This window comes from Theropithecus gelada, chromosome 6 (assembly GCF_003255815.1).
Source record: "Theropithecus gelada isolate Dixy chromosome 6, Tgel_1.0, whole genome shotgun sequence".
Lineage (NCBI taxonomy): Eukaryota > Metazoa > Chordata > Mammalia > Primates > Cercopithecidae > Theropithecus > Theropithecus gelada.
The window spans coordinates 31,334,794-31,361,124 of NC_037673.1; the positions used below are offsets into that span (position 1 = coordinate 31,334,794).

The following is a 26,331-nucleotide window of genomic DNA, read 5'->3' on the forward strand; positions in this document are numbered from 1 at the left end:
CCAAAACCAAGTTAGCTTACCTGGTTGCTTACAGGTTTTCATTAAGACATCAGTATTTACTTTCTGAAATGCCACCAAAACCAGTTCCAAGCCTACCACTGTAGCTACAATGATGATGTTATCACATAAAATAAAACTGTGTTATTGCTAACACATAAGCTAAAATTAACCACATTTTGAATATAATTAATGCCTTGGCAAGATCAAATTAAGAAACCAGTCATAAACCTAGGATGAGCTTTACTCTTTCTATCAAAATCAAACTTTTATATCAAAATGAAGAAAAGACACAAATTAGGCAAAACCCACAAAAGTTTTTCCAGTGGCTCCTCAGTGTTTGGGGATTTAACAGCCACCACTCTACCTACTATTAAATAAACCCAAAGGTCTATAAAAATGTAAGGATTTATCACAAGAACATGGGTAGCATCAATAAAAACAGCCCCTACAAAATTATTAACATCTTTGTGTAATTACTATAAACAAGTATTATGCCTAGCACTTTATAAATGATGTCATTAAAGCTCATAATCTCATTTAATTCTCACAACCAGGCTGTGTGCCAAGGGCTAATGTCATTTCCATTTTACAGATGAGAAAGCAGAGGCTTGGAGAAGAGAACAACAATTTGTCAATTTGTCCATAGCCACCTGTTTGTAAGAGAAGGAGTGTGGACTGGAACCCTGATGAGTCAGTGCAAGTGTCCATGTGCTTATCAGCTATGATTTATTCTAATAAGACATCATATGGAGATGGAAACATCAAATCAGATCACGTTTATCTGAATTATAAAAAGGTTCTGTTAGTTACTGAGCTAAGTCAATGAGGCTAGGGGAACAGCCTAAGCCCTAAATCTTAATAGGATTTGTGATTTGGGGGATTCTCAAAGGTGTAGAAAGTACCCCTAGTGGATAAAAAATGGTCTGTAATCTTCTGTTCAAAACTATCATTCGGCTTGTTAACGTAAATTAGAAACAAATGTACTACAGAAATATTACACAAAGGGAAAATACAGCATATTTCATTTCTTTTGCTTTGTTCCCATGTTCCTTTTCCTCAAATGTTTAACTCAGTTCATGCACATCTGTCAAATTTTTCTTCATCTGTTCTCAAGTTACCTCACTGTGGAGTTCATTAGCTGCTGGTGAAACTCACTAAGGTAACAAAACTAGTAAGACTGGATCCTTAAAACCCAACAAAAAATACTTCCTGGTGTGTAAAATATTAACACCCCTAATATATCCTAAAAAGTTACTTATTCAAATGCAAAATTATGCATGGGCCGCAGAAGAGCATGTCAGACATAACTACAAATGCTGCAGATGTTTTCTGTACCTTTGCTAGCATGGCAAGGTGCTGATTCTGAACAATGGCAGTTCGATAGGTTGCTAATCCTCCTTCTTCCAGACTAGGAAACAAATAGTACAAATGGACACTACAAAAAAAAAAAAAAAAAAAGAAGGACAAAAAAAAAAAAAAAAAAAAAAGGAAGTACATGAATAAATACGCATCACAACATTCTGTCTGTGGCTCTGAGTCACAGAAACTGGGCTGGCACACAGTATCTGTGCAATGGATATCAGCTGAATCAAACTAAAGGATCTGATTAAAGTCTTTGAAAGTTAAATGGTAAGAACAATATATTTGAATGTGCTTAAACCTAGAAGGCACCATTCACTCATATGTTCACATTTATTTCTGTTAAAAGGTTTCTCTGAAATCTGTTCTCTGATGACAACAAAGAGCAGAATAATCAATTACACACTCTAGGAGTAAACACATTTAATACTAAAACTTGGGAGTGAAACAAATGCTTTTCCTTGGGCTATGTGTGGCCCCTGGAGAGAGGAGTCCCTTCTCCTGATTATGTCCATCTTGTGAAAAGAAATAACCTAAAGAGAAAAAAAACAGCTCAAGAGAGTTCCAAGAGAAGCATGTATTGTCTCCCTTTAAAAGAGAAATTGTGTCAGTATAGAAAAGCAACACACACTTTCCTGCCCCTATTTCGTTTCTTTTTTTTGAGACAGAGTCTCACTCTGTAACCCAGGCTAAAGTGTTGTGGCACAATCTCAGCTCAATGCAACCTTCACCTCTCAGGTTCAAGCGATTCTCCTGCCTCAGCCTCCCAGGTAGCTGGGACTACAGGCACGCACCACCACACCTGGCTAATTTTTGTATTTTTAGTAGAGATGGGGTTTCGTCATGTTGGCCAGGCTGGTCTTGAACTCCTGACCTCAGGTGATCCACCAGCCTTGGCCTCCCAAAGTGCTGGGATTACAGGCGTGAGTCAGCGTGCCTGGCGTCCTACCCCTACTTTCAAATTAAGGATCCTAAAACACTTCTGGAGAGAAACACACACACACACACACACACACACACACACACACACACAAATCTGGTCATTAAAATTACTTGTAAGCTTTACTTCCCTTGAGATCAGAAAGAGTAAGAAAGGGATCAAAGACAAATCCTAGAAGTTGAAATGACATTTTAAAATATCATCCCTTTCTTTACAAATTGAATATAAGCTCTGAAGCATCTAGACCAAGACAAGCTGATCTCTTGTGGCTGTAAGCAACTTTAACATATACTTGACAGGACAGAGACACTAGCCTTTCATCTTGTAATCTCACTCATTACAGCATCAGTGAGTGCGAGTTGTCAGGGCAAGAGCCACAGACATGTGGCTTTTGAGCTCTACAAAACAGATAAAATACATGGTGTATCAATGCCTTATTTGGCTAATTACAAAGAAAGCAATGTAATAAGTATGTTACCTATAAAATGTAATTATTGAGGAACTGTAAAAAACAAAAAAGCCTAATTACCTGGTCAGAAATTCAACAACAGCATCACCCAGGAATTCCAACCGCTCATTGTGGTTAATCCTACAATGGGAATTAAGAAGATTACTTAATATAGCATATTAACACTCCCCCCCACCCCCGCAAGAAAAGAGCACATGAGGGTTAGCTCCTTTAGTAATCAAACCACCTTCCCTATTCCTCATAATTAAGAGCACAGACCACCATCTTAGCCCAGAGGCACCTGGCACCTGCCTAATGGGAAGGAGGGGTGCATTCCTTCACACCACGTGGGTCAGGCTTTCTACCAGGGGGCTTCCTTCCCCTGGGAACCAGACTTAAAGCATCCAGAGCCTTCAAAGTGGTATCTCACTAACAATCGTGAGTATTTCCTTACTACTATCAGGTAGAAGACAGAAGAATACCTTCAGTGGATTTTCTGACCACTGAAAAATTTGTTTTGATACAATGTCCTAAAGCCAGTTCCACATCACTCCAACTCTACACTCAACCCAGCATCTGAAGTCCTTCAAAATAAGTGTAATCTACGTTTTCAGCCTCATTACCCACTCCTATCCTATCCTATCTACTCATCGGGCCCTGCTCCAAAACCCCTGCCATTCTCTGAAAGAGGCATCACCTAAGACACTCAGTGTGCCTCTTCAGGCCAAGCTCCCTGCCACCCCAGAGCCTTCTACTCTCTCCCATACAATGAGCCACGCTGAAAATCTACTCACCCCTCAAGGCCCAGCAAAAATGTTATCTTCTTTATGAAGCCCTGCCCGATGCCACTCATCAAAATTAATACTTCCCCTTCAGTGCACAGATTACACTTTATTTACACTTTAATTATATGATGAAGTCGTATCTCACAGGCTGTTATTTTCTCATGTTCGCATACAAGGCTGAAAGGACCAAGAAGGTGGCCCATGGAAAACCTCCTCCTGCGTCTCAGTGAAGCCAATGGAGCACCTCCTCTCAGTACTAACGTGCTTCTCTCACTGCCCCTTTGGTTGAGCACAGACATGACATGAAGTGATTTAGGTTTTCAACAGGCCACACTGGCTGCTGCTGTGTAGACACAGAGTGCAGGACACAGAAGCACTGAGGGGAGGTTGCAGCAGATGCAAGAAGACTTTCCCACATGGGAGGCTTAGGCTAGGGAGGTCACAGTGGAGACGAGGGAAACCGTCACATTTGGGATGTATTTTGGAGAAACAGCCGAAAAGAATTGTTGATAGCTGGAGTTGGGATTTGGAAGCTAAGTGAAAGAAAAGAATGAAGGTCAATGTCTAGGCTTTAGCTTAAGTAGCCTGTGAGAAGTGGTGCTATTTACTGTGGAGGGGAGGACCAAAAGGAAAACAGGTTTGGGGTAAAAGCAAGAGGTGCATTTTGGACGTTAACTTTGAAGTGCCCATCAAATATCCAAATGGAAAGATCCAGTAGAGTGCTAGATACTAACCTTCTGCTCATGGGCTAGGACAAAGTTGCTAATGAATCTTTAGAGTTGGTCAATGTTAGACAGAATTTCAGGTGATGAATCATATGACACCACTTGAGAGGATGCAGCCAGAGGGAAAAAAAGGTGCCAGGAATGAACCCAGGGAGTGCTGAAGTTGAGAAGTCAAGCAGGAGGGAAGCCAGAAAAGGAGACCTGGCCAGGGAGGTAGGAGGAAAAGGAAGTCAGTATGCTCTCCTCAAGGACAGCATGTTATCCTGCAGCCATAGGGAAGAATGTGTTTCAAGAGAGAAGTGGTGAGCCATGCCCAATGTTGCTTAGACTCAAGTCAGATGAGAACAGACCACCGATTCAGTCCTGTGAAGTCACTGAGGCCCTTGATAGGCTATATGTGAAGTGGTGGAGACAAACCTGCTTGTGACTACAGTAAGCTGGAGAAATAATAAGTTGTATGGAATTGTATAGTAGCCCTCCCATACCCATGGTTTCACATTCCACAGTTTCAGTTACCCCTGGCCAACCACAGTCTGAAAACATTAAGTGGAAAATTTCAGAAATAAACAATTCATAAGTTTTAAATTGCATGCTGTTCTTTACCGCATGGTAAAATCTTGTGCTGTCCCACCCTATCTCACCTGGGATAATCCCTTTTTCTAGTATCTCTATGCTGTCACTTAATAGCCATGTGGGCTACCAGATCGACTGTCATAGTATCTCAGTGCCTATTCAAGTCATCCTTATTTTACTTAATAATGGTCCCAAAGCACAAGAGTCATGATGCTGGCATACTGTTATTTATTTACTTTTTACTTTTATTTTAGGTTCAGGGGTACCTGTGCAGGTTTGTTACATAGGTAAGCTGCATGTCATGGGGTTTGGCATATAGAAGGCATGTTGTTATAACTCTTCTATTTTATTATTGTTGCTGTTAATCTCTTACTGTGCCTAATTTATAATTTAAACTTCATTATAGGTATGTATGTGTAGGAAAAAACACAGTACGTATAGGGTTATGTACTATCTTTGGTTTCATGCATTCACTAGAGGCCTTGGAAGGATAAGCGGGGGGATGACTAAATATGAGGAAGAACCTGAATGTCTGATTCAAGGCTGGCTGCTGAAAGAGAAAATATGAGTCTGGGGATATACACGGGGAGAAAAACCAAAGGGATGCACTGAGGAGGGAAGGAGGACACATAGAGTCCCTGGGGTCTGAGCAAAGACAGCAAAGGACAGGCTTGGGCATGAGCGGAAGCTGGCCTCACTAACTACAGGGGCTTTCTTAAATCTCTCTGACACCAAACCACATCTCCCCAAAAAACTCAATAGCTGCCTGTCGACTCTCAACCTATCTGGCTTTCAAGGCCATTCTTTATCTAGTTTCATCATACCCACCCCTTTTATCTACTTTTAACAGCAACTTTCAACTCCATGTTGATCAACTTGCACAACTATACCATGCACATACTATCCCCTCTCCTTTCCCTGCTACCTCTCCCAAATCGCACTCATTCCTACAGCCAACTGGGAGGCCGACCCTAAGTACTGGAGCTTCCAGGGGTGCGGGCTAACTCCCACCATCCCACCCCCCATTCCCACAGAACTTTAACCCCTATCACTCCATTTACAACAAAATTAGATCATATCTGTATTATTCTGCTTCATGTGTGCCAGTTTAATTTCCATATGTAAAGTATCCCTATAGTTTCCATATATAGTAGAAAATTTAAAATATTTGTAAATTATTCTTAGCTACCAAATCATCTACTTAGAAATTTAAGCAGAACTGCTATCATTTCACTTACTGCATTAGTAAGTTTATTCTTCTACCCTACTATTCCTCCACATTTTGGAATTTTACAGCAAATAAAAGGTAATAGGAAAAATCTGGTAAGTTGTGAACAATGAATAAGTGATTCTGAACCCTCCTTTCAATTTATGGCCTTTAATTTATGTGAAAACATCATTTTTGGAAAGCAATTACAGGTGAAGCATCCATAATCCAAAATCCAAAGTATTCCAAAATTTGAAACTCTTGAGTGTCAATATGATGCCACAAGTGGAAAGCTCCACACCTGACCTTATGTGACAGGCTCAATAAAAACTTTGTCTATACAAAAGTATTAATAATGTTGTATAAAATTACCTTCAGGCTATGTTAGTCTAAACCCATCTGGTTTTCAAGGCCATTGCAAGGCCATCTTATATATATTTCATATATATAAAATATGTATGAAATATAAGTGAATTTCAGTTATAATTGTGTCCTATCCCCAAGATATCTCACTATGTATATGCAAATATTCCAAAATCCAAAAAAATCTGAAACACTGCTGGTCCCAAGCATTTTGGATAAGGGATACTCAACTGTAATAGCCAATAATGGGAAATGAAAAAGAGAGACAGAGAAAGAGAAAATACATTCATATCTAGCTGACAAATTCATAATCTCATAATTCAGTTAAAAAAAAGGGGGGGTGGGGGGAGGCCAGGTGTGGCTTATGCCTGTAATCCTAGCACTTTGGGAGACTGAGATGGGAGATTGCTTGAGGCCAGATGTTCAGGACCAGCCTAGGCAACAAAGAAAGACCTTGTCTGTACAAAAAATTAAAAAATTAACCAGGTGCGGTGGCACATTCCTGTAGTCTCATCTACTCTGGAGGCTGAGGCGGGAGGATCACTTGACCCTGGGAGGTCAAAGCTGCGGTGAGTTATGATTATACCACTGCACTCCAGCCTGGGTGACAGTGGGAGACCATGTCTCAAAAAAAAAAAAAAAAAAAAAGCAGTAGGTCCTAAAACAAACTTTTCTTACTTTTACCAAATATATACTAGACTTTAAAGGACTTTTTTTTGTTGCTACTCCACTAGCCAAGAGTGACTCAAAAGTTCCACAGTGGAGTATAACACATTATATTAACAAAAAAAAATTTCAAAACTTTTCAATACTGAGATTTTGCTTTCTGTCAAATACACCAGAACTTCAAAAGCATCTGCCATCATTCTTGGAGAAAGCATCAAGGAATAGAGGCATGATTTAATGGTAAGACGATGTTAACTCCTAAGTCTTCCTGCAATTTCAAGAAACCTATTAAGCTACTGTCCTGGGTAAGGATAGAAATAAGAAAGAAATAGTGAGTTTTAAAAAATAAATTCTTTTTCATGAGCCAGTAAAATAAAAATGCATTTTCTGTGGCACAGGCTTTATCTTGTTCCTCATAGTGCAAAGTACTATACAGAAAAATCTTCACATGGAAAGCAAGAAACTGGGGGCAAAGGAGTTGGGGACAAACCATATTTGGATGTCTAATGCATTTTTAAAGAATAATAAGACATTTGGCCACATATGACAATAAGTCATATTTGGTATATGCTTGAAGTCAAATATTATTTTAAATGAAGTCATACTGGCTTTCAGTTTTACCTTAATTTCTTTTATAAACTTTCATGGAGACAAAAACTATGTCTAACGTTTTAATAACCACAAAGTTGAATTATTATTCATTTTGTTGAAATACAAGGTCATGGTTCTAACCAGGTTTATTCAATAAAGAGTCTGCCATTTATTAAATATCCAACATATGTTTTTCTGTATCTACATTATGACTAAACTCTGGCAATAAGCCATAAATAAGAATGGGGATTAAATACCACTTTAGTTTATTATTATACTGTACAATTCCTAAGCCAATGGTTTATCTGGAAAAATGGGAAGAGTGGGCTGCTAGTCCTCATAGCAGTAGCAAATCTTTTGTTCCTTCTTTCATTGCTTAGACTTTCTTTAATCACCCTCCTTATAAATACTAGCAGGTTCCAAGATGAGATGTTTACTGAGCAGTAAACACTCCATTTGTTTTTAAGAAGTGAATCAACAGAGGCATTATGAAATATAGATTAACTGTAACATTTATACAGGACATTTTGTCTGAGGAATGCACTTTATAAAACACAACAATCTCCCTGTAACAGTAAGTACTGTAAGGTGCCATTCACTCCAAGGAAAGCCATCTCGGGATAGGCCAAATCCAGTGAGGGTAGGCAGAATCTTTCGCACTCTGGCATCCCAAGCCTCAAGCAGTGACTCAGAGAGTAGAGCTAGAGGGGGCCTTGGAGGTCAGTGGGAACTTCTACCCAATTCAGGATTCCTTCACCTCACCGCATCTGCCTGGACACTTGTAGGGAGGACAGGCCACAGACCCAGTAGATCTGAAACTACTGGACTTGGGAATTAACTTGAAGCATTTAGGGTGGTAAATTCATTCAGTGGAATTTATATATATTTAATATATATTATTGTGCTTTTAATGCAAAATATACTTGCAACTACCATTTCCTTAAATACAGAGACATTAACAAATAGTCCATATGTGTCTCTCTGTTGGTCCAATAATTTTTTTTTTTTTTTTTTTTTGAGACAGAGTCTCACTCTGTCATATGATCATGGCTCACTGCAACCTCCACCTCCTGGGTTCAAGTGATTCTCCTGCCTCAACCACCCGAGTAGTTGGGATTATAGGAGGCCACCACCATGCCTGGCTGATTTTTGTGTTTTTAGTAGAGACAGGGTTTCATCATGTTGGCCAGGCTGGACTTGAACTCCTGACCTCAGGTGATCCACCCACCTTGGCCTCCCAAAGTGCTGGAATTACAGGCATGAGCCATAGTGCCTGGCCAAGATTTTTATGCAATATATGTAGCAATGACTCTCCAAAAGAAAAAAAAAATCAAATCAAACCAAGGCAGCTTGATTTTCCCCTTTTTTCCATTGCTACTCTTCTGGCCCCTCCTTCCCAAGGGTCTTACTGATAATACATGGATTACTTGAATGCCACCAAATGCCTAATCCTTCAGACACCCTTTTTGTGGTAATAGTTCATCACAATTTGCATGAATGAATTAAATATAACTATTCAGCTCACATTTAGTTGGTTAAACACTGACGTTTTTAAAATTATGGGTGGCATATTCGCTTGAGATAACAGCATCATAAAAGTTGATTATTTTGTAGTTTTCATGGGCAGCCAGGCTATCAAGAATTATTTATTAATTTTAAGGCTTCATGCCTTTTTTGTAAACCCTAGCCCAACCCAAATGAGATTAAGAAAGATACTACCCAGCCATTTAAACTGCTGACCATAACCCTTCTTGATCCCCACCGTTGCCCTATTTCTAGTCAATAAGTAAATAGCCTGGGATAAAGTAGTATGATGAATGGCATTCCTTCCTTTAATACTTATTTACTGAGTACTTGTTCTGTGAAAGGTCCTAGTTACAAAGAACGGAGAGAAAAAACATGGGTAGGACCATAGAACTTCAAAATCCTTACAGTCCAGTAAAGAAAAATAGCCCCATAACACAATTATGGGTGCACAGAAGAACAAGAATATGTACCATAAAATAAATACCAACAGGATTTGAGCCGGATATTACAAGGTTACATGGGCATTACAGAGGAAGTTTTACAATGACGATCAGCACACAGGGAAGGGACAGGGTATGCTTGACAACCCAGGTAAGCAGCTCTGTCTTACTTGGGTCAATCTGTGAGAAGCTGTGCCCAGCTGTGGACTGCTAGCTGATAGCAGTCAACTAGCAGCAGATCCTGGCAGCCAACGCCAAGAGGCTCTCTCTGAACAGACACTTGGGGTCAACTCTGCATCAGCAAAAAAATCATATTCAGGGCAAGAGCCTCTCAACACAAGCAGCAAAGGCCAAATGTCAAAGGACAAGAGAGATTATTTGTTTATTCTCTGTCAATATCATTTTCAAAATGGTAAATTCAAACATCACACAGTTTCTCAAGCGTCATCCCTTCTGCCATGGTAAGAAAGCCACCTGTTTGTAACAGAGCAAAAGAAAACATAAATCATGGGGTTCGAATGATGTTACCAAAAGACATAATTTACATACCAACAACTGCGGGAGGGGAAGATGAGACAAAGACGATTTAAAGCCAGATTTTCATCATTGAAAAGTACATGTCTATGGTGTTTGTGTAGCCATGTTAGAGGGCTATGGGTATTTAGGATTCTACTTATCAAAATACAGACTTTACAACATCACAGGAAAAGAAAACTACAAACCAGTATCTTGTGAATATAGACACACAAATCCTAAGCAAAATACTACCAAACTGAATACAGCAGCACATGAGAAGAATGAGATAACCAAACTGAATACAGCAGCACATGAGAAGAACAAAACCATGGTCACACCATCCCCAAGGGTGTGATTAAGAGCTGTTTTAATTCATTCTTTTCTGATCTTAGACTCTCACAGAATATCACGTGAGGTGTATGGGCAGATGATCATTTACAAACAAGAATTTTAAAGCTCTATCCTGCTTTTCCTTTTACCTCTTGATTGAAGAGGTTTGGTTTATGATAACCTCAAAGGCAACAACTCAAGGCAAGTCAATTTTTTAAAAACCTGACACATGAAGGAGATATTGGAAAAGGAAGCCATGTCAGCCATTGCTGGCAATTTTTGTGGAGGCCAGTGGGCAGCTGAAGTAATTGCCTCAATTTCCTGTCACTTCCAACCCTACTCTGTCCACCTTTAATCCATCTGTCTGGATCCCCAGAATGATAAGCATAGCTATTCCATTTTCCAACCCCCCATCTTAAAAAGAAAGCCACCCTCAAGTAATTTCCTCTACTGGCTTTCCAAATAGAACCTGCTGTACCTCACACACAAAGATAATCCTCCTTGCAAGCAACCCCAGAACCTCATCAGCCATTAAGCATTTGCTTCCATTCAGTTGTCAAACTGTGTTAATAAGTTTATATAGACCTACGCCATTCCATTCCCAGATTCTTCGAAGGCCTCAAGACCACACATAAATGAGAATATCAATATGGGAAGGTATCTTATAAAACCAGGAAATTAAATAAGAAAAGCTAACGTACAAAACTTTCTGACTCGTTATATGAGGCTAGTATTACCATTGTAATGAAACTAGACAAAACATCACAGGAAAAGAAAACTACAAACCAGTATCTTGTGAATATAGACACACAAATCCTAAGCAAAATACTACCAAACTGAATACAGCAGCACATGAGAAGAATGAGACACCACAATCAAGTGGGAGGCATTCCAGGAAAGCCAGGTTGGTTTAACACCCCAAATCAATTAGAATAAGAGAATAAAATGACATGATTATGTTAACAGCTACGGAAAAAGCATGTGACAAAATTCAACACCATTTCATGATAAAAACACTTAGCAACTAAGAATAGAAGAGACCTTCTTTACTCTGAAAGCATCTATAAAAACCCAACAGCTAACATCATCCTCAATAGTGAAAGACTGAATGCTTCCTACTGAGATTAGGAAGACAAAGATCTGCTCTCAATACTTCTATTCAGTATTGTACTGAAGGCTCTAGACAGGGCAACTAAGTTAAGAAAATGAAATTAAAAGGATTACACAAGAAGAAGTAAAACTATTGCTATTTGTAGATAATATTAGTTCATGTATAAAAAAATCCTAAGGAATCCACTAAAAAACTATTAGACCTAATAAACAGGAGCAACAAGGTTGGAGGTCATAAGACCAATACACCAAAATTAACTGTATTTCCATACACTTTCAATCAACAACCTGAAAATGAAATTAAGAAATCAATTCCAGGCTGGGCGCAGTGGCTCACACCTGTAATCCCAGCACTTTGGGAGGCTGAGGCGGGCGGATCACGAGGTCAGGAGATGGAGACCATCCCGACTAACACGATGAAACCCCATCTCTACTAAAAATACAAAAAAAATACCCGGGCATGGGGGCGGGCGCTTGTAGTCCCAGCTACTCAGGAGGCTGAGGCAGGAGAATGGCATGAGTCTGGGAGGTGTAGCTTGCAGTGAGCCGAGATCGTACCACTGCACTCCAGGCTGGGCGACAGAGCGAGACTCTATCTCAAAAAAAAAAAAAAAAAAAAAAAAGATTCCATTTATAACAGCACAAAAAAGAATAACATACTTCAGAATAAATTTTGCAAAAGATGTGCAAAATGTATACTCTGAAAACTATAAAACATTTTGAAAAAATTTTAAAAGACAGATAAATGGAAAGACATCCAAGTTCATGAATCAGAAAACTTAAGATTAAGATGGTAAGCCTGGGCAACATAGCAAAAGCCCTGTCTCTATGTTAAAAAAAAAAGAAAAAGAAAAAGAAAAAAAAAGGTTAAGATGGTAATCATCAACCTAAATGCCCTTCAATGATAGACTGCATAAAGAAAATTTGGGGCCAGGCACAGTGACTCAGGTCTGTAATCCCAGCACTTTGGGAGCTCAAGGCAGATGGATAACTTGAGGCCAGGAGTTGGAGACCAGCCTGGCCAACATGGCGAAACCTCGTCTCTACCAAAAATATAAAACTTAGTCAGGCACGCTGGTGCACACCTGTAATCCCAGCTACTCAGGTGACTGAGGTGTGAGAATCGCTTGAACCCAGGAGGCGGAGGTTGCAGTGAGCCAAGATCATGCCACTGCACTGCAGCCTGGGCAACAAAATGAGACATTGTCTCAAAAAAAAAAAAGAAAAAAAATGTGGTACTTCTACACCATGGAATACTATGTAGCCATAAAAACAAATGAGATCATATCCTTTGCAGGAACATGGATAGAGCTGGAGGCCATTATCCCTAACAAACGAACACAGGAACAGAAAACCAAATGCCACAGATTACATGGACACATGGAGGAGGACAACACACAATGGGGCCTTTCGCAGGGCGGAGAACAAAAGGAGGCAGAGGATAAGGAAAAATAACTAATAGCTATTAGGCTTAATACCTGGGTGATAAAATAATCTGTATAACAAACCTCCATGACACAAGTTTACCTATGTAACAAACCACACTTTAAATAAACATTTTTTAAAAAGATGGTAATGATTTCCAAATTGATCTACAGAATCAACATAATGCCTATCAAAATCCCTACTGACTTCTTTGCAGAAATTGACAAGCTAATCCAAAAATTTGTGAGGAAATGCAATAAACTCAGGATAGTTAAAACTTCATCAAAAGTTTTGTACTTCAAAGGCCATCATCGAGAGAGAAAAGACAACTCACAGAATGAAAAAAAAGTTTGCAAATCTGATAAGGAATTTGTATCTGAGAATATATTTAAAAACTATTATAACTCAATAATTTAGAATAACCCAATTAAAAATGGGAAAAGGATTTGAACAGATATTTCTCCGAAGAAGATGAACAAATAGTCAATAAGCACATGAAAAGATGCTCAATTTCATGAGCTCTGAGGGAAATGCAAATCAAAACCACAATGACATAATACTTCATATTTACTAGAATAGAAGGGCTAGAATAAAAAAGACAGACAGTAACAAGTGTTGACAAAAATGTAAAGACATTGGATCCCTGCTATATTGCTGCTGGGAATATAAGATGGTGCAGCCACTTGGGAAAACAGTCTGGCAGTTCCTTAAAAGGTTAAACAGAGTTACCATATGACCCAGCAATTCCACTCCTAAGTGTATACCCAAGGGAAATCAAAATATATGTCCAAACAAAATCTGTACATAAATATTCACAGCAGCATTATTCACCAGCCAAAAAGTACAAACAATCTAAATGCCCATTAACTGAAGGACAGATACATAAAATATGGTATGCTCACATCATGGAATATTATTTAGCAATAAAAACAATGAAGTATTGACACATACCATACTATGGCCAAATCCTGAAAACATGCTAGGTAAAAGAAGACAATTGCAAAGAACTGACTTACATGATACCTTTCATATAAAATGTTCAGAAGAGACAAATCCATAGAGGTTGAAAATAAATTGGTGGTTGCCTAGGACTGGGCAGGCTAAGGAACATGGGGAGAGATTACTAATGGGTACCGGGTTTCTCTTTGGGGTAATGTCAATGTTGCAAAATTAGATAATGGCCATGGATACACAATTTTGTGAACTTACTAAAAACCCTGAATTGTATGCTTTAAATGAGTAAATTGTATAGTATGTGAATTACGTATCAATCAAGTTGTTTTTTAAAAATCAACTTTACCTTGAGGGAGTTGGGTCATCTTGGCCAAGGCGTGACATAATATTTATCAAGGTGTTAATCCCTATTTAAAATAAAAACAAATACACAAGTAAATATGGATAGAAGAATTATAGGACCATCATATTACAGTAGAAAAAAATTATCTCATGTCAATGTGATTTTAAAAGATTTGGAATCTACCTGTCTAAAAGTGTAATAAACAATTATTTAAAACACTGGATAGGAAAAAGAAATTTTTCTAAAAAACTCATCAACCCTTATTATAGTTCTTGCTCAAAGTAAATATTATAAAAGAGTCCATGCGGTGGCTCTAGGCGCGGTGGCTCATGTCTGTAACCTCAGCACTTTGGGAGGCAGAGGCGGGTAGATCACTTGAGGTCAGGAGTTCAAGACCAGTCTGGCCAATATGGCAAAACCCTGTCTCTAATAAAAATACAAAAAAACTAGCCAAGTATGGTGGCATATGCCTGTAATCCCAGCTATTCAGGAGGCTAAGGCAGGAGAATCGCTTGAACCCAGCAGGCAAAGGTTGCAGTGAGCTGAGATTGTGCCACTGCACTCCAGCCTAGGTGACAGAGTGAGACTCTGTCTCAAAAAAAAAAAAAAAAAAAAAAGAGTCAGTAATCACTAGAATATGAAATGGTGAAAGAGTCACCCAGGGAACCATTCCTAGAAGTGAAATAATTTACAACAGAAAACACAGGCCAAAATAGGATCTTCACATCTTAAAATCATCCAGACATACCTTTCTTCCGCATGTGCATGTGATGAACTTTTCTGTCTCCATATTTGGGCTGCCGAATTCCACAGTTAGACAAAGAATTCCTGGCATGATCAGGATTCATTCCAAAATTTAAATGATGACTTGGATGAGTCATGGCCAGCTAAAATTTCAATAAAATAAGTTCAGTCTTTAAAACAGCATAAACTAGATGCAATGGTTCACACCTGTAATCCTAAGGAGGAAGGACCACTTTAGCCCAAGAGATCAAGACCAGCCTGGCAACACAGTGAGACGCCATCTCTACAAAAAATAAAAAATTAGCCTGGTGTGGTGGCACGTAACTGGAGTCCCAGCTACTCAAGAGGCTGAGGTGGGAGGATCACTTGAGCCCAGGAGGTCGAGGCGGCAGTGAGCTATGATCACACCACTGCACTCTAGCCTGGGTGACAGAGGGAGACCCTGTCTCAAAAAACAAAAACAAAACAAAAACTCAGCATGGGGGCACCATCTTTGTATCATCCTAAATTAAGCAGGAAAGGGAGCTGTCTGTCTATTCGAATTTTAAGCCCTGATCTTTCCATCTTATCTCCCCAAGTATCTGCAAACAGACGACCTACAGAATGGCAGAAAATATTTGCATACTATATATCCAACAAAGGACTAATATCCAGAATCCACAAGGAACTAAAACAAATCAGCCAGAAATAATAATAATAATAATAAAATAATAATGATCCCATTAAAACGTGGGCAAATGACATGAACAAACATTTTTCAAAAGAAGATATAAAAATGGCCAACCAACATGAAAGAATGTTCAACATCACTAATCATGAGGGAAATGCAAATTAAAACCACAAGGAGATACCACCTACCACTTTGCCCCAGTCAGAGTGGCCATTATTTAAAAACCAAAAAACAGCAGGTGTTGGTGTGATGCAGTGAAAAGGGAAGGCTTATAATACACTGAACTTTATATAAGCTATATGAATTACTATAACCTCTACGAAAAACAGTATGGAGATTTCTCAAGAAACTAAAAGTGGATCTAACACTTGATTCAGTCCTCCCACTACTGTGTATCTACCCAAAGGAAAAGAAGTCATTCTACCAAAAAGATACCTGCACTTCTATGTTTACTGCAGCACAATTACAATTGCAAAGCTATGGAATCAACCTAAGTGTCTATCAACTGATGAGTGGATAAAGAAAACGTGGGATACATATACCATGGAACACTACTCCACAATAAAAATAATGAAATAATGTCTTTTGCAGCAACTCAGTTGGAACTACAGGCCACTATCCTAAGTTAATTAACTCAGAAACAGAAAACCAAATATTGCATCTTCTCACTCACAAGTAGGAGCTAAGCTATGAGTACCCAGGGTCATACAGAGTGGTATAATGGATACTGGAGACTCAGATGAAGAGTGTTGGGAGGAGGGTGAGGGATGAAAAACTACCTATTGGGTGTATGTACACTATTCAAGTGACAGGTACACTAAAAGCCCAGACTTCACCACTATACAATTCATCCATGTAACCAAAAACCACTTGTACCCCTAAATCTACTGAAAAAAATTTTTAAGTGACCAAAACAAATTTCCAGATCTCTGACGCAAGCCCTGTTCTGGAAACAAACGTCAAACCCCACATCTTTAGGTTGAGCGCAGTGGCTCACACCTGTAATCCCAGCACTTTGGGAGGTCGAGGTGGGCCCGGCGGATCACCTGATGTCAGGAGTTCGAAACCAGCCTGGCCAATAGGGCAAAAGTCCGTCTCTACTAAAAATACAAAAATTAGCTGGGCATGGTGGCGGGCACCTGTAATCCCAGCCACTCAGGAGCCTGAGGCAAGAGAATCGCTTGAACCCGGGAGGCGGAGGTTGCAGTGAGCTGAGACTGCGCCATTGCACTCCACCCTGGGCAACAAGAGCAAAACTCTATACCAGAAAAGAAAAAAAAAAAAAAACTACATCTTTCAGAGAAGTTAGAATTCTCAGCACCTGAAAAGGAGAGACATAAAGGAGGAAAAGCTGGAAGAAGGTACTCAGATTTGACAAATTTCAGTTTTAGTCAATTTTTTTAGGGATGATCTCAAATAAATGTGAGAGAATGGGCTGGAAAGTAGCAGAGGCAACCAGGGTAGAGCAATGGAGAGAACTATGTTTTTATCAATCCCTGTCACTTCCCAGGATAGAAAACCCAATGTACCACTTGTGACGTGCAAGATGAATTACTCCTATCTTGTTATGACGTGAGTTTACAGGAGAATAATTCTTACCTGTAACAGACAACGATCTTGGAAAGTATATCCTATCAACTTGTCCAAATGCATTAGGCATTGGTGGTAGCGGATATGATGGGTCAGAACAGGTAACATCATTGCATGCTAGAAAAAAAAAAAGTATTCAATATGTTTAACTTTATAAAAACTTATAAAGTCACTTCATTTGTTTTACAACAAGTCAGAACCATTTTCACATTCCAAATTCCATCTCACTAAGTCCTCAAACAGCTTATTGGCTTCATGGCATTCAGAGAATCCTCTGTGAGAGACTGTAGCTGTTGAGAGTATATAGTCTCTAGAATCAGAATGCCTGGGTCCAAATCCTGCTCTGCCACTTATTCACTGTGTGACCTGGGGCAAGTTATCTTACCTCTCTGCTTCAGTTTCCTCATCTGCACAATGAGAATAATAAATATACCTACTTTCAAGGATAGCTAAAAGGATTAAAAGAGGAAATACAAAAATCTTCTTAGAACAAGGTCTGTTAGCCCTCATTCCATTAGGAATAGCCCTGGTTCTATCAGTATTCAGCAGGGTAGCTTTGAGTAAGTCACATGCATTTCTGTGCCTCCTTGTCTACCTTTAATTAAAGGGGAATGGATTAGGATTCATTCATTTTGAAACTTTTTTAGGCTCAAGATATTTTTGAGAATCCAAGAAAAATGATTCTTTCCCCAGAAAAATGTCCTTGTGCACAAACATGCAAAAGTTGTACACAATTTTAATGGGTTCACAAACCCTTGAAGCCCATGACTATCCTTTAAGAGCTTCTCAACCAGATATGCCACCCTAGGTTTAACATTTAATGATCTAACATTCTGAAGACAATTTTTAGAAAGACACCAGTACAGTTAAGGTACCCAAGGACACAGAATTTAAATTTTTCCTTCAATCTCTTTTCATGTGGCTATAAATTCCTTATTGGGAGATAATTTCATGGAAGGCATATCTTTTTCTTTTCCTTAATACTGTTCCCAAGAACACAAAAGAATGTAGGGAGTCATTCTTATTCATCAGAACCTGGAGGATGGACCCAGCCCACAGAATGACTGACATATGCTTTATATTATTTCAGTCTTTGAAGTATTTTAAGCTGGCATTGTTTAAAAGTACATGAAAATGGATTTGCTTCAAACTATAGAAATTAGTTATGTTATTAACTTATAAAGAAAGATTCATTCTACCAAATAGGATCTCTAATCAACAAAAAATCTTTCTTGCCAGTTCAATTCAGTAAGTATATAATTGAGCACCTCCATGTGCAAAGCCTTACAATATGTGTGGGAGACAGAAAAGGTGAAGACATTGTTTTTGCCATTAAAGCTAGAAATATGCCATTAGAATTTTAATTATCAGCACTTTAACCACTTTGTTTTTATAAGTGCTATATTGATAAACACAACAATATGGAAACAACATGCACAATCAAAGTATAATAGCTTTCCAGCCATTTAAACTGCAGGAAGCTCAAGAGTTGATGCTAAAAACTCAAGGTGGATAGGACATGGGTTAGGACATGAAGACTACTCAGTGCAACTGCCTTTTCTAAAGCATGAACTCAACCTGGTGAATTGTTTACTTTCTTAATATTTCCTATGAGACATGAATCGCTGCCTGTCAGGAAAATAAAACCCTCTTTAGAGTCTGCTGATTATTTAAAAATTACCTTTTTTTTTTTTTTTTTGAGACAGGGTCTCACTCTGTCACCCAGGCTAGAGTGCAGTGACACAATCATAACTCACTGCAGCCTCGACCTTCCAGGCTCAAGAGATCCTCCCACCTCAGCCACCAAGCCCCAGCAACTGGGACTACAGGTGTGCAACACCACACTCTGCTGATTTCTGTGTTTTTTGTAGAAATGAGGTTTCGCCATGTTGCCCAGGTTGGTCTTAAACTGCTAGGCTCAAGGTATCGGCCTGCCTCAGCCTCCCAAAGTGCTAAGATTACACAGGCATGAGCCAGTGCACCGGGCCCGAAAATTACTATTAACTTTAAGCCCAAATCTGTATCTTTGGAAGTTTTACCCCTTTAACCCGAGTTCTACCCAGAAACAAAATGCATTTAATGGCAGGCTTTCCACATCTTGTTTTAGCTAACCTACACCTTACTACCTTACTTCCTTTAACTTTTTCTCATGTAAAACAGCTTTGAATCCCTTAACCACTTTCTCTAAATCTGCTCCAAACAAAGCCTGTTTCTCCTTCCAAATAAACCTTTTGTGAGTACCATGGAAGGGTATAGATGACCCATCTCCATCTTGAATCCCAGACATCAAGTCTCAGTGTTACCTACAAGACTTTAAATTTCTAGCTCAGTTTTTAAAAGTATCAGTCTTCGCAATATTAAAATACAATCATCTTTATGTCTGGCATCTTTATGTCTGCCAACCGCTTTAATTTAAAAAAAAAAGAAACTCAAATTCTCCCATAAAAATAGAGCAACTAGACTAGCAAAATGAAAGACCAATGAACATTATCTACATAAAAACTAAATGACAAGGTACCCCCTTGAGTCCCTAACTAAGAGTGGATGAGGAGAAAGAGCTACGTCTCAGCATCTGTGTGAGAGAAGAGACAGGCCCTGATAATGGAAGAAACTCAAAATTAACAACACATGTTCACCGGAAATAACCCAAACTGGAGAGAGCTCTGCCGAATCTAATTCATTAAGTGAATACGGGAGGACAGTCTAACTGTGCTGAAGACACCTGAGACCTACAAACACTCAAAACAAAAAAACAAAAGGTGAAGCTCCCTACAAGTAAAAGCCTCACAATGAGGAGAAAGTGCTGGGAGTGCAAGCCACATTTCGCTAGAGAGGGATAATGAAAGGCAAAAGAGAGAAGGTCCAGACAAAAGCAGAGGAGAGAAGCGGAGGGGGCAGATCGTAGTGTGAAGCCATATTATTTCTTTTATCACTGCAAAAACAACAGGAGGAGGAGCTCCAGAACCATGAAAAACTATCCTGGCTTATACCCCCTTTCTAAAAGTACAGGAAAATATTTCATTTAGTTTACTTAATTTTTTAGTTTCTTAAGGAGCAACAGAAAAGAATCATGATCAAATCCCATTCAAAGATGTTTCTAAGAAGAGGAGTAGAATAACATCCTTGCTGATAATAAAAACATTCCAGAGGCTGGATGCGGTGGGTCACGCCTGTAATCCCAGCACTTTGGGAGGCCGAGGTGGGTGGATCACGAAGTCAAGAGATCGAGATCATCCTGGCTAACACGGTGAGACCCCGTCTCTATTAAAAATACAAAAAATTATCTTGTTGGCGGGCGCCTGTAGTCCCAGCGACTCGGGAGGCTGAGACAGGAGAATGGCATAAACCTGGGAGGAGGAGCTTGCAGTGAGCCGAGATCGCGAGACTCTGTCTTAAAAAAAAAAAGAAAAGAAAAAATTCCAGAGAAACATACCAATAACCTTCTAAGCAAAGAAATAAAACCATAGGAGGATTAACACAAATTACAAATAAATATTACATAAATTCGGAAATGAGATTAGAGGAAAGGAAGATTTGAAAAGAAGTGACAAAACTCAGGAAAAAGAAACATAAAAGGAGATAACCACTTCAAGACTAAACAAGAAGGAACACAAAATCAGATTAACCCAATGAATAGTACTTTTGAAAAATAGAAACGAAGAATTCAAGAGAAAATGATGGATCCAGAAGAGAAGCAAAAAAGATATGACACATATATCTTATAAGAAGATATAAGATGCAAGAAGTAATTACCACTTCTTGAATGAAGAATTCAAGAGAACATGATAGATCCAGAAGAGAAGCAAAGAAAAAAATATAAGATGCATATAAGTGGAGTACTTTAAAAATGAAAATAAAAGAAAATAATGAAATGTGTAATACAAGAAAAAGAAAACTTTCCTGAGATAAAAGACAACTTGAAAGTATATACTGAAAGTATATACAGCATACCTGAAAAAATTAACTGAAAAGAGCTGAGACATATTCTAGTAAACTATTGGTTTCTAAAGAAAAAGAAAAAATCCTTTCGGCACTCAGACAAAAGGACCAACTCACTTAAACTCATATTGTTATCACACTTTTTTTTTTTTTTTGAGATGGGTTCTCACTCTGTTACCCAGTTTGGAGTACAGTGGCATGATCTCGGCTCACTGCAACCTCCATCTCCCAGGCTCAAGTGATCCTCCCACCTCAGCCTCCCAAGTAGCTGAGACCACAGGTGTGCACCACCACACCCAGCTAATTTTTTGTAGAGCCGGGGTTTCGCCATGTTGCCCAGGCTGGTCTCAAACTCCTGAGCTCAGGTGATGCACTTGCCTTGGCCTCCCAAAGTGCTGGGATTACAGTCGTGAGTACCTATACCTGACCATATTGTTACCACACTTTTGACAGCTATGTTTCATGCCAGAAAACAATGAGAATGTATTTAAAATATTAAAGAAAGAAAATGTGATCCACAGATTTTATATCCAGCCAAACTGACCGTTAAAATAAAGACCACAGTCAAACTGTGAGGAACATGCAGAAACTCAAGGACCACTGTTTCTATAAGGCCTTCTTGAGGAATGGTTTAGAAAATGAGCTTCAGACAAATGAGAAAGGGGAGGTGGGAGACTGACAATGACATATGATCTGATGATTACTTGCAAATGTATTTTTATTGGTAGATAATCACAAAGGAGTCAATATAAGAAATAATTAAACATTCTAACACTGATTAGTACAACCATCAGAAAACAAGGGAGAATAAGAAATATATAAAGAGTAGGATGAGTTTGCTGCCTGCCTTATTAACTTGCAACAAAAGGATATCACTTCAAATTAGATGTCAGGTGAGAGAGAGGATTATGGGAAGAAGCAGAGAGAAGCTACTTTTACTAAAAGACAACAAGATACACACACACACATACACACAGAAAGAAAGAGAGGTAAGGGAGAAATGTAATTATACTATAAAGCTGTCAGTATAAAGGTAACCATTAGAATAAAAATACAAGTCTTCCTGAATACAAAGGATATAAAAAGGAAAAAAACAAAGCCAATATAATGGATTTCATATAAAACAGTTTTACAGACAGAAAGCCGAACATATCAATAAGCTCTATACATTGCTATGGAGTGACCTCCCAGACACATGGTTTGTTGTTATTGTTGTTGTTGTTACTGTTGTTTTGTTTTGTTTTTTAGAGATGGGGTTTCACTCTGTCACCCATGCTGGAGTACAGTGGTACAATCATAGCTCACTGCAGCCCCAAACTCCTGGGCTCAAGTGATCCTTCCACATCAGCCTCCTGAGTGGCTAGGACAACAGGTGTGCACCACCACACCTGGCTAAGTTTGCAATCCTCCTGCACTGGAGGAAGCACTGGAATTTATGGTCTGAGCCATCACACCTGGTCCAGACACATTGTTAAGTGAACAAAATCTCAGTAGAGAAAAGTGTGTTTAAGATATCACCATTCATACAAGAAAGAGGAAAACAAACAAAAATACATATATATTTGCTTATATAAAAATAAAAAATTAAGCCTTTTTTTTTTTTGATGGAGTCTCACTCTGTTTCCCAGGCTGGAGTGCAGTGGCATGATCTTGCCCCATTGCAACCTCTGTCTCCTGGGTTCAAGCTATTTTCCTGCCTCAGTCTCCCAGGTAGCTGGGACCATAGGCACACACCACCACTCCTGGCTAATTTTTCGTATTTTCAGTAGAGATAGGGTTTCACCATGTTGGCCAAGCTGGTCTCAAACTCCTGACCTCAGGTGATCTGCCTGCCTCCGCCTCCCAAAATGCTGGGATTACAGGAGTGAGCCACCGCATGTGCAGCCAGATCAAGTCATTTCTTTTTTTTTTTGAGACGGAGTCTTGGTCTGTCGCCCAGGCTGGAGTGCAGTGGCACAATCTCGGCTCACTGCAACTTCTGCCTCCCAGGTTCACACCATTCTCCTGCCTCAGCCTCCCGAGTAGCTGGGACTACAGGCTCCCGCCACCACACCCGGCTAATTTTTTTTTTTTTTGTATTTTTAGTAGAGACAGGGTTTCACCGTGTTAGCCAGGATGGTCTCTATCTCCTGACCTCGTGATCCACCCACCTCGGCCTCCCAAAGTGTTGGGATTACAGGCGTGAGCCACCGTGCCCGGCCACAAGCCATTTTTAAAAGACAGTTACCTATCGGGGGTGGGTGGCAAGAAAACGATACAAGGAACAGAGATAGCAGTTAGACTTAAAAAAAAAAAATACACTTGACTCTGTAAATCTGACTGCAGAGTCATGCGAACATTTTACATAATTATAAAACAATCTTTAATTTTTAAAAGGAATCTAGGCCAGGCACTGTGGCTCATGACTGTAATTGCAGCACTTTGGGAGGCTGAGGCAAGAGGATCACTTGAACCTAGGAGTTTGAGACCAGCCTGGGCAACAAAGCAAGACCCCGTGTCTACAAAAAATAGAAAAATTAGCCAGGCATGTTGGCACACACCTGTGGTCCCAGCTACTAGGGAGGCTGAGGTGGGAGGATGTGTTGAGCCTAGAAGTTCAAGGCTGTAGTGAGCCATGATCGCAGTGCCACTGTACTCCAGCCTAGGTGACACAGCAAGACCCTGACTCAATCAATTGGTCAGTCAGTCAATGGAACCCTTAAAATCAAAAGTAAAATGAAACAAATGAATTCTGTGTATCCAGTTTGTGGCATAACCACGAGATACAGAAAACTGAGTGTAAATCTCCAGTGAGATACAGCTATAGATAATCAAAGACAAAAAAGAACAGTCAGTCCCCAACTTACAATGGTAAGACTTAAAAATTTTTGACTTTACAATGACATGTAAGCAATATTAATTCAGTATGCTCCTCGACTTATGATAGGCTATGTTCCAATAAACCAATCATAAACTGAAAATTCAACTTATGATATTTTCAACTTACTCCAGGTTTACTGGGATGTAACCCCATTGTAAGTCAAAGATCATCTGTCCTCCCAAACAAACAAGCAACTATTTTGCATCACCATATTGGTGGTGGTGCTGTTAAATTGTTAATCTGGGACTACTAGTTGTGCTTTATGGAATAAATCAAACGAGTAATTTTTGGTGCTGTCCCACAGGATCTGTATCTCAGGGTAATCAAATAGTTGATGAGGAAAAGATCCTTTTTTAAAAGTATTTTAAGTAATAAATGAAGAAAGACAGAATTAGAATATCATTTTGGCAGACCTTAATTAATTACTGGGTCTAAGTAAACGATCCATCGATGACTGATAATGTCACATACAAATAAAGAGAGTCCTCACCACTACCTGTGAAAATATCTTGCAAAAAAACTGAACTTAAACTTGGTCAGTGCTATTCAACAGAGCACTCTATGATGATGGAAATATCCTATTATCTGTGCTGTTGTAATGGGCAGTAGCCACATATGTCTACTGAGCACTCAAAGTGTGGTGAGAGTAACTGAGAGGCAGAATTTTTAATTTCATTTAATTTATTTAAATTTAAATAGCCACATGCAACCAATGGTACTGGACAGTGCAGTTTTAGATCCAACTACCAATTTATAGGAAACACAAGGGGCAGAAGTACCTGGTAAATGACACCAGAAAGTTGCAATCAGCAAAACTCAGACTACACTGTAGGAACTCTATAGGACACATAACCCAATTTCTTCAGCAACAGATGTTTGCAAGGGAAAAAAAGGAGAAATGGAATGAGAACCTACAGATTAAAGAGACTTAAACAACATCAATTAATCACAATATATAGATCTCACGTGGACCCAAATTTAAACGGACTAAAATAAATTTAATAGACGAGAAAAATGTAAACATTGACTAGGTATTTGATGATGCTTTTGATAACAGTCAAAGCTAAGTGATAGTTTACGGAGTTCATTATACTTTTCTCTTTCATCTTGTATGTTTTAAATTACTCCTAATAAAATATAATACTAGCCAGACGAGGTGACATGCACCTGTAGTTCCCGCTATAGGAGGCTGAAGCAGGAGGACTGCTTAAGCCCAGGAGTCCAAGGCAACAAGGCCAGAGTGCACTACTATTGCACCTGTGAATAGCCACTGCATTCCAGCCGGGGCAACACAGCAAGACTCCCATCTCTTAAAAAAAAATTCTCTATCAGGTCAGTTAGTCTTTAAACAAATCTTTCCTTTCTTCACAAGCAGCACTATGCTCCAATTAAAAAATCAAGTATCTCATACAGACTAAAAATCAAAATTCCTTTGTTAACAATAACTATGAAGCCATTGCCCTCAGACATTCCTCCTTCCCTCTGCTACAAGATCTAATTTAGAAAATACATCCTTCAACTTGCTGTCCAAAGTCTGTGAATCCCTAGAGATGTTACTTTTCACTGTTGAGTCATTCCTTGACAAATCATTGAGCAAGAGAATCAGATAGTTTGATAATGCATGGCAGCCTTCCATCCCATTCCAGATGGCCACTCTAGGAAAACAGCACATTCATTAATTAGTCCAAATACAGCTCTCTGTCCACTCAATACAAATACCAACCACCACGACTCAGCTTTCCTCAAAGGCCAACAGTTCTCCAGGCACCTGTGCTTCCTTTCTTTTCCTTAAGAAGTTACAGTGTCCCCGCATTTGGCATGAGTCTCCTCCTGGTGATGTGACTGTGATGGTGTAAATTCTTTGCTCCTTTTTTCATGTCTTCCGAGTTAGTTTACTGATTTCCATGGACCACCTTCTCAGTATAGCACAGGGTCCAGGCGCCTCCCTCTACAGAACATACCAATTTAACCTCAGTGTGTGAAACCCTTTTCTTAAAAAATGCAGGTCCTATTGCAGCATGTTGCTTTTCTTCCTCTTCTGAGTCATTATGCTGAATTTTTTAGACTCAGATTCAGGTTTTGATTCCTTTTTCTTCCACATTACCCAGAATTCACTCTAACAAGCAGCAACACAGAAAAAATTATTCAATGATTTATCCACAAACATAGTGACAGGTCCATATTCGGTTCACATTTAATTACAAGTTATAGCACCTACTCCTAGGT

The 26,331-nt window shown here is 39.2% G+C and overlaps 1 protein-coding gene across 1 annotated transcript in view; it reads right to left on the reverse strand.

The window, feature by feature from the left end:
* The window catches only part of DROSHA (drosha ribonuclease III), a 136,538-nt gene that overhangs the window by 35,752 nt on the left and 74,455 nt on the right, over window positions 1-26,331 (reverse strand). Inside the window, exons 20-24 of the mRNA XM_025388491.1 lie at window positions 17,316-17,423; window positions 15,051-15,189; window positions 14,306-14,366; window positions 2,829-2,888; window positions 1,336-1,435 (exon numbers count right to left, since the gene is read on the reverse strand). Of these exons, the coding sequence (XP_025244276.1) occupies window positions 1,336-1,435; window positions 2,829-2,888; window positions 14,306-14,366; window positions 15,051-15,189; window positions 17,316-17,423 (468 nt within the window). The remainder of the gene's footprint in view (window positions 1-1,335; window positions 1,436-2,828; window positions 2,889-14,305; window positions 14,367-15,050; window positions 15,190-17,315; window positions 17,424-26,331) is intronic.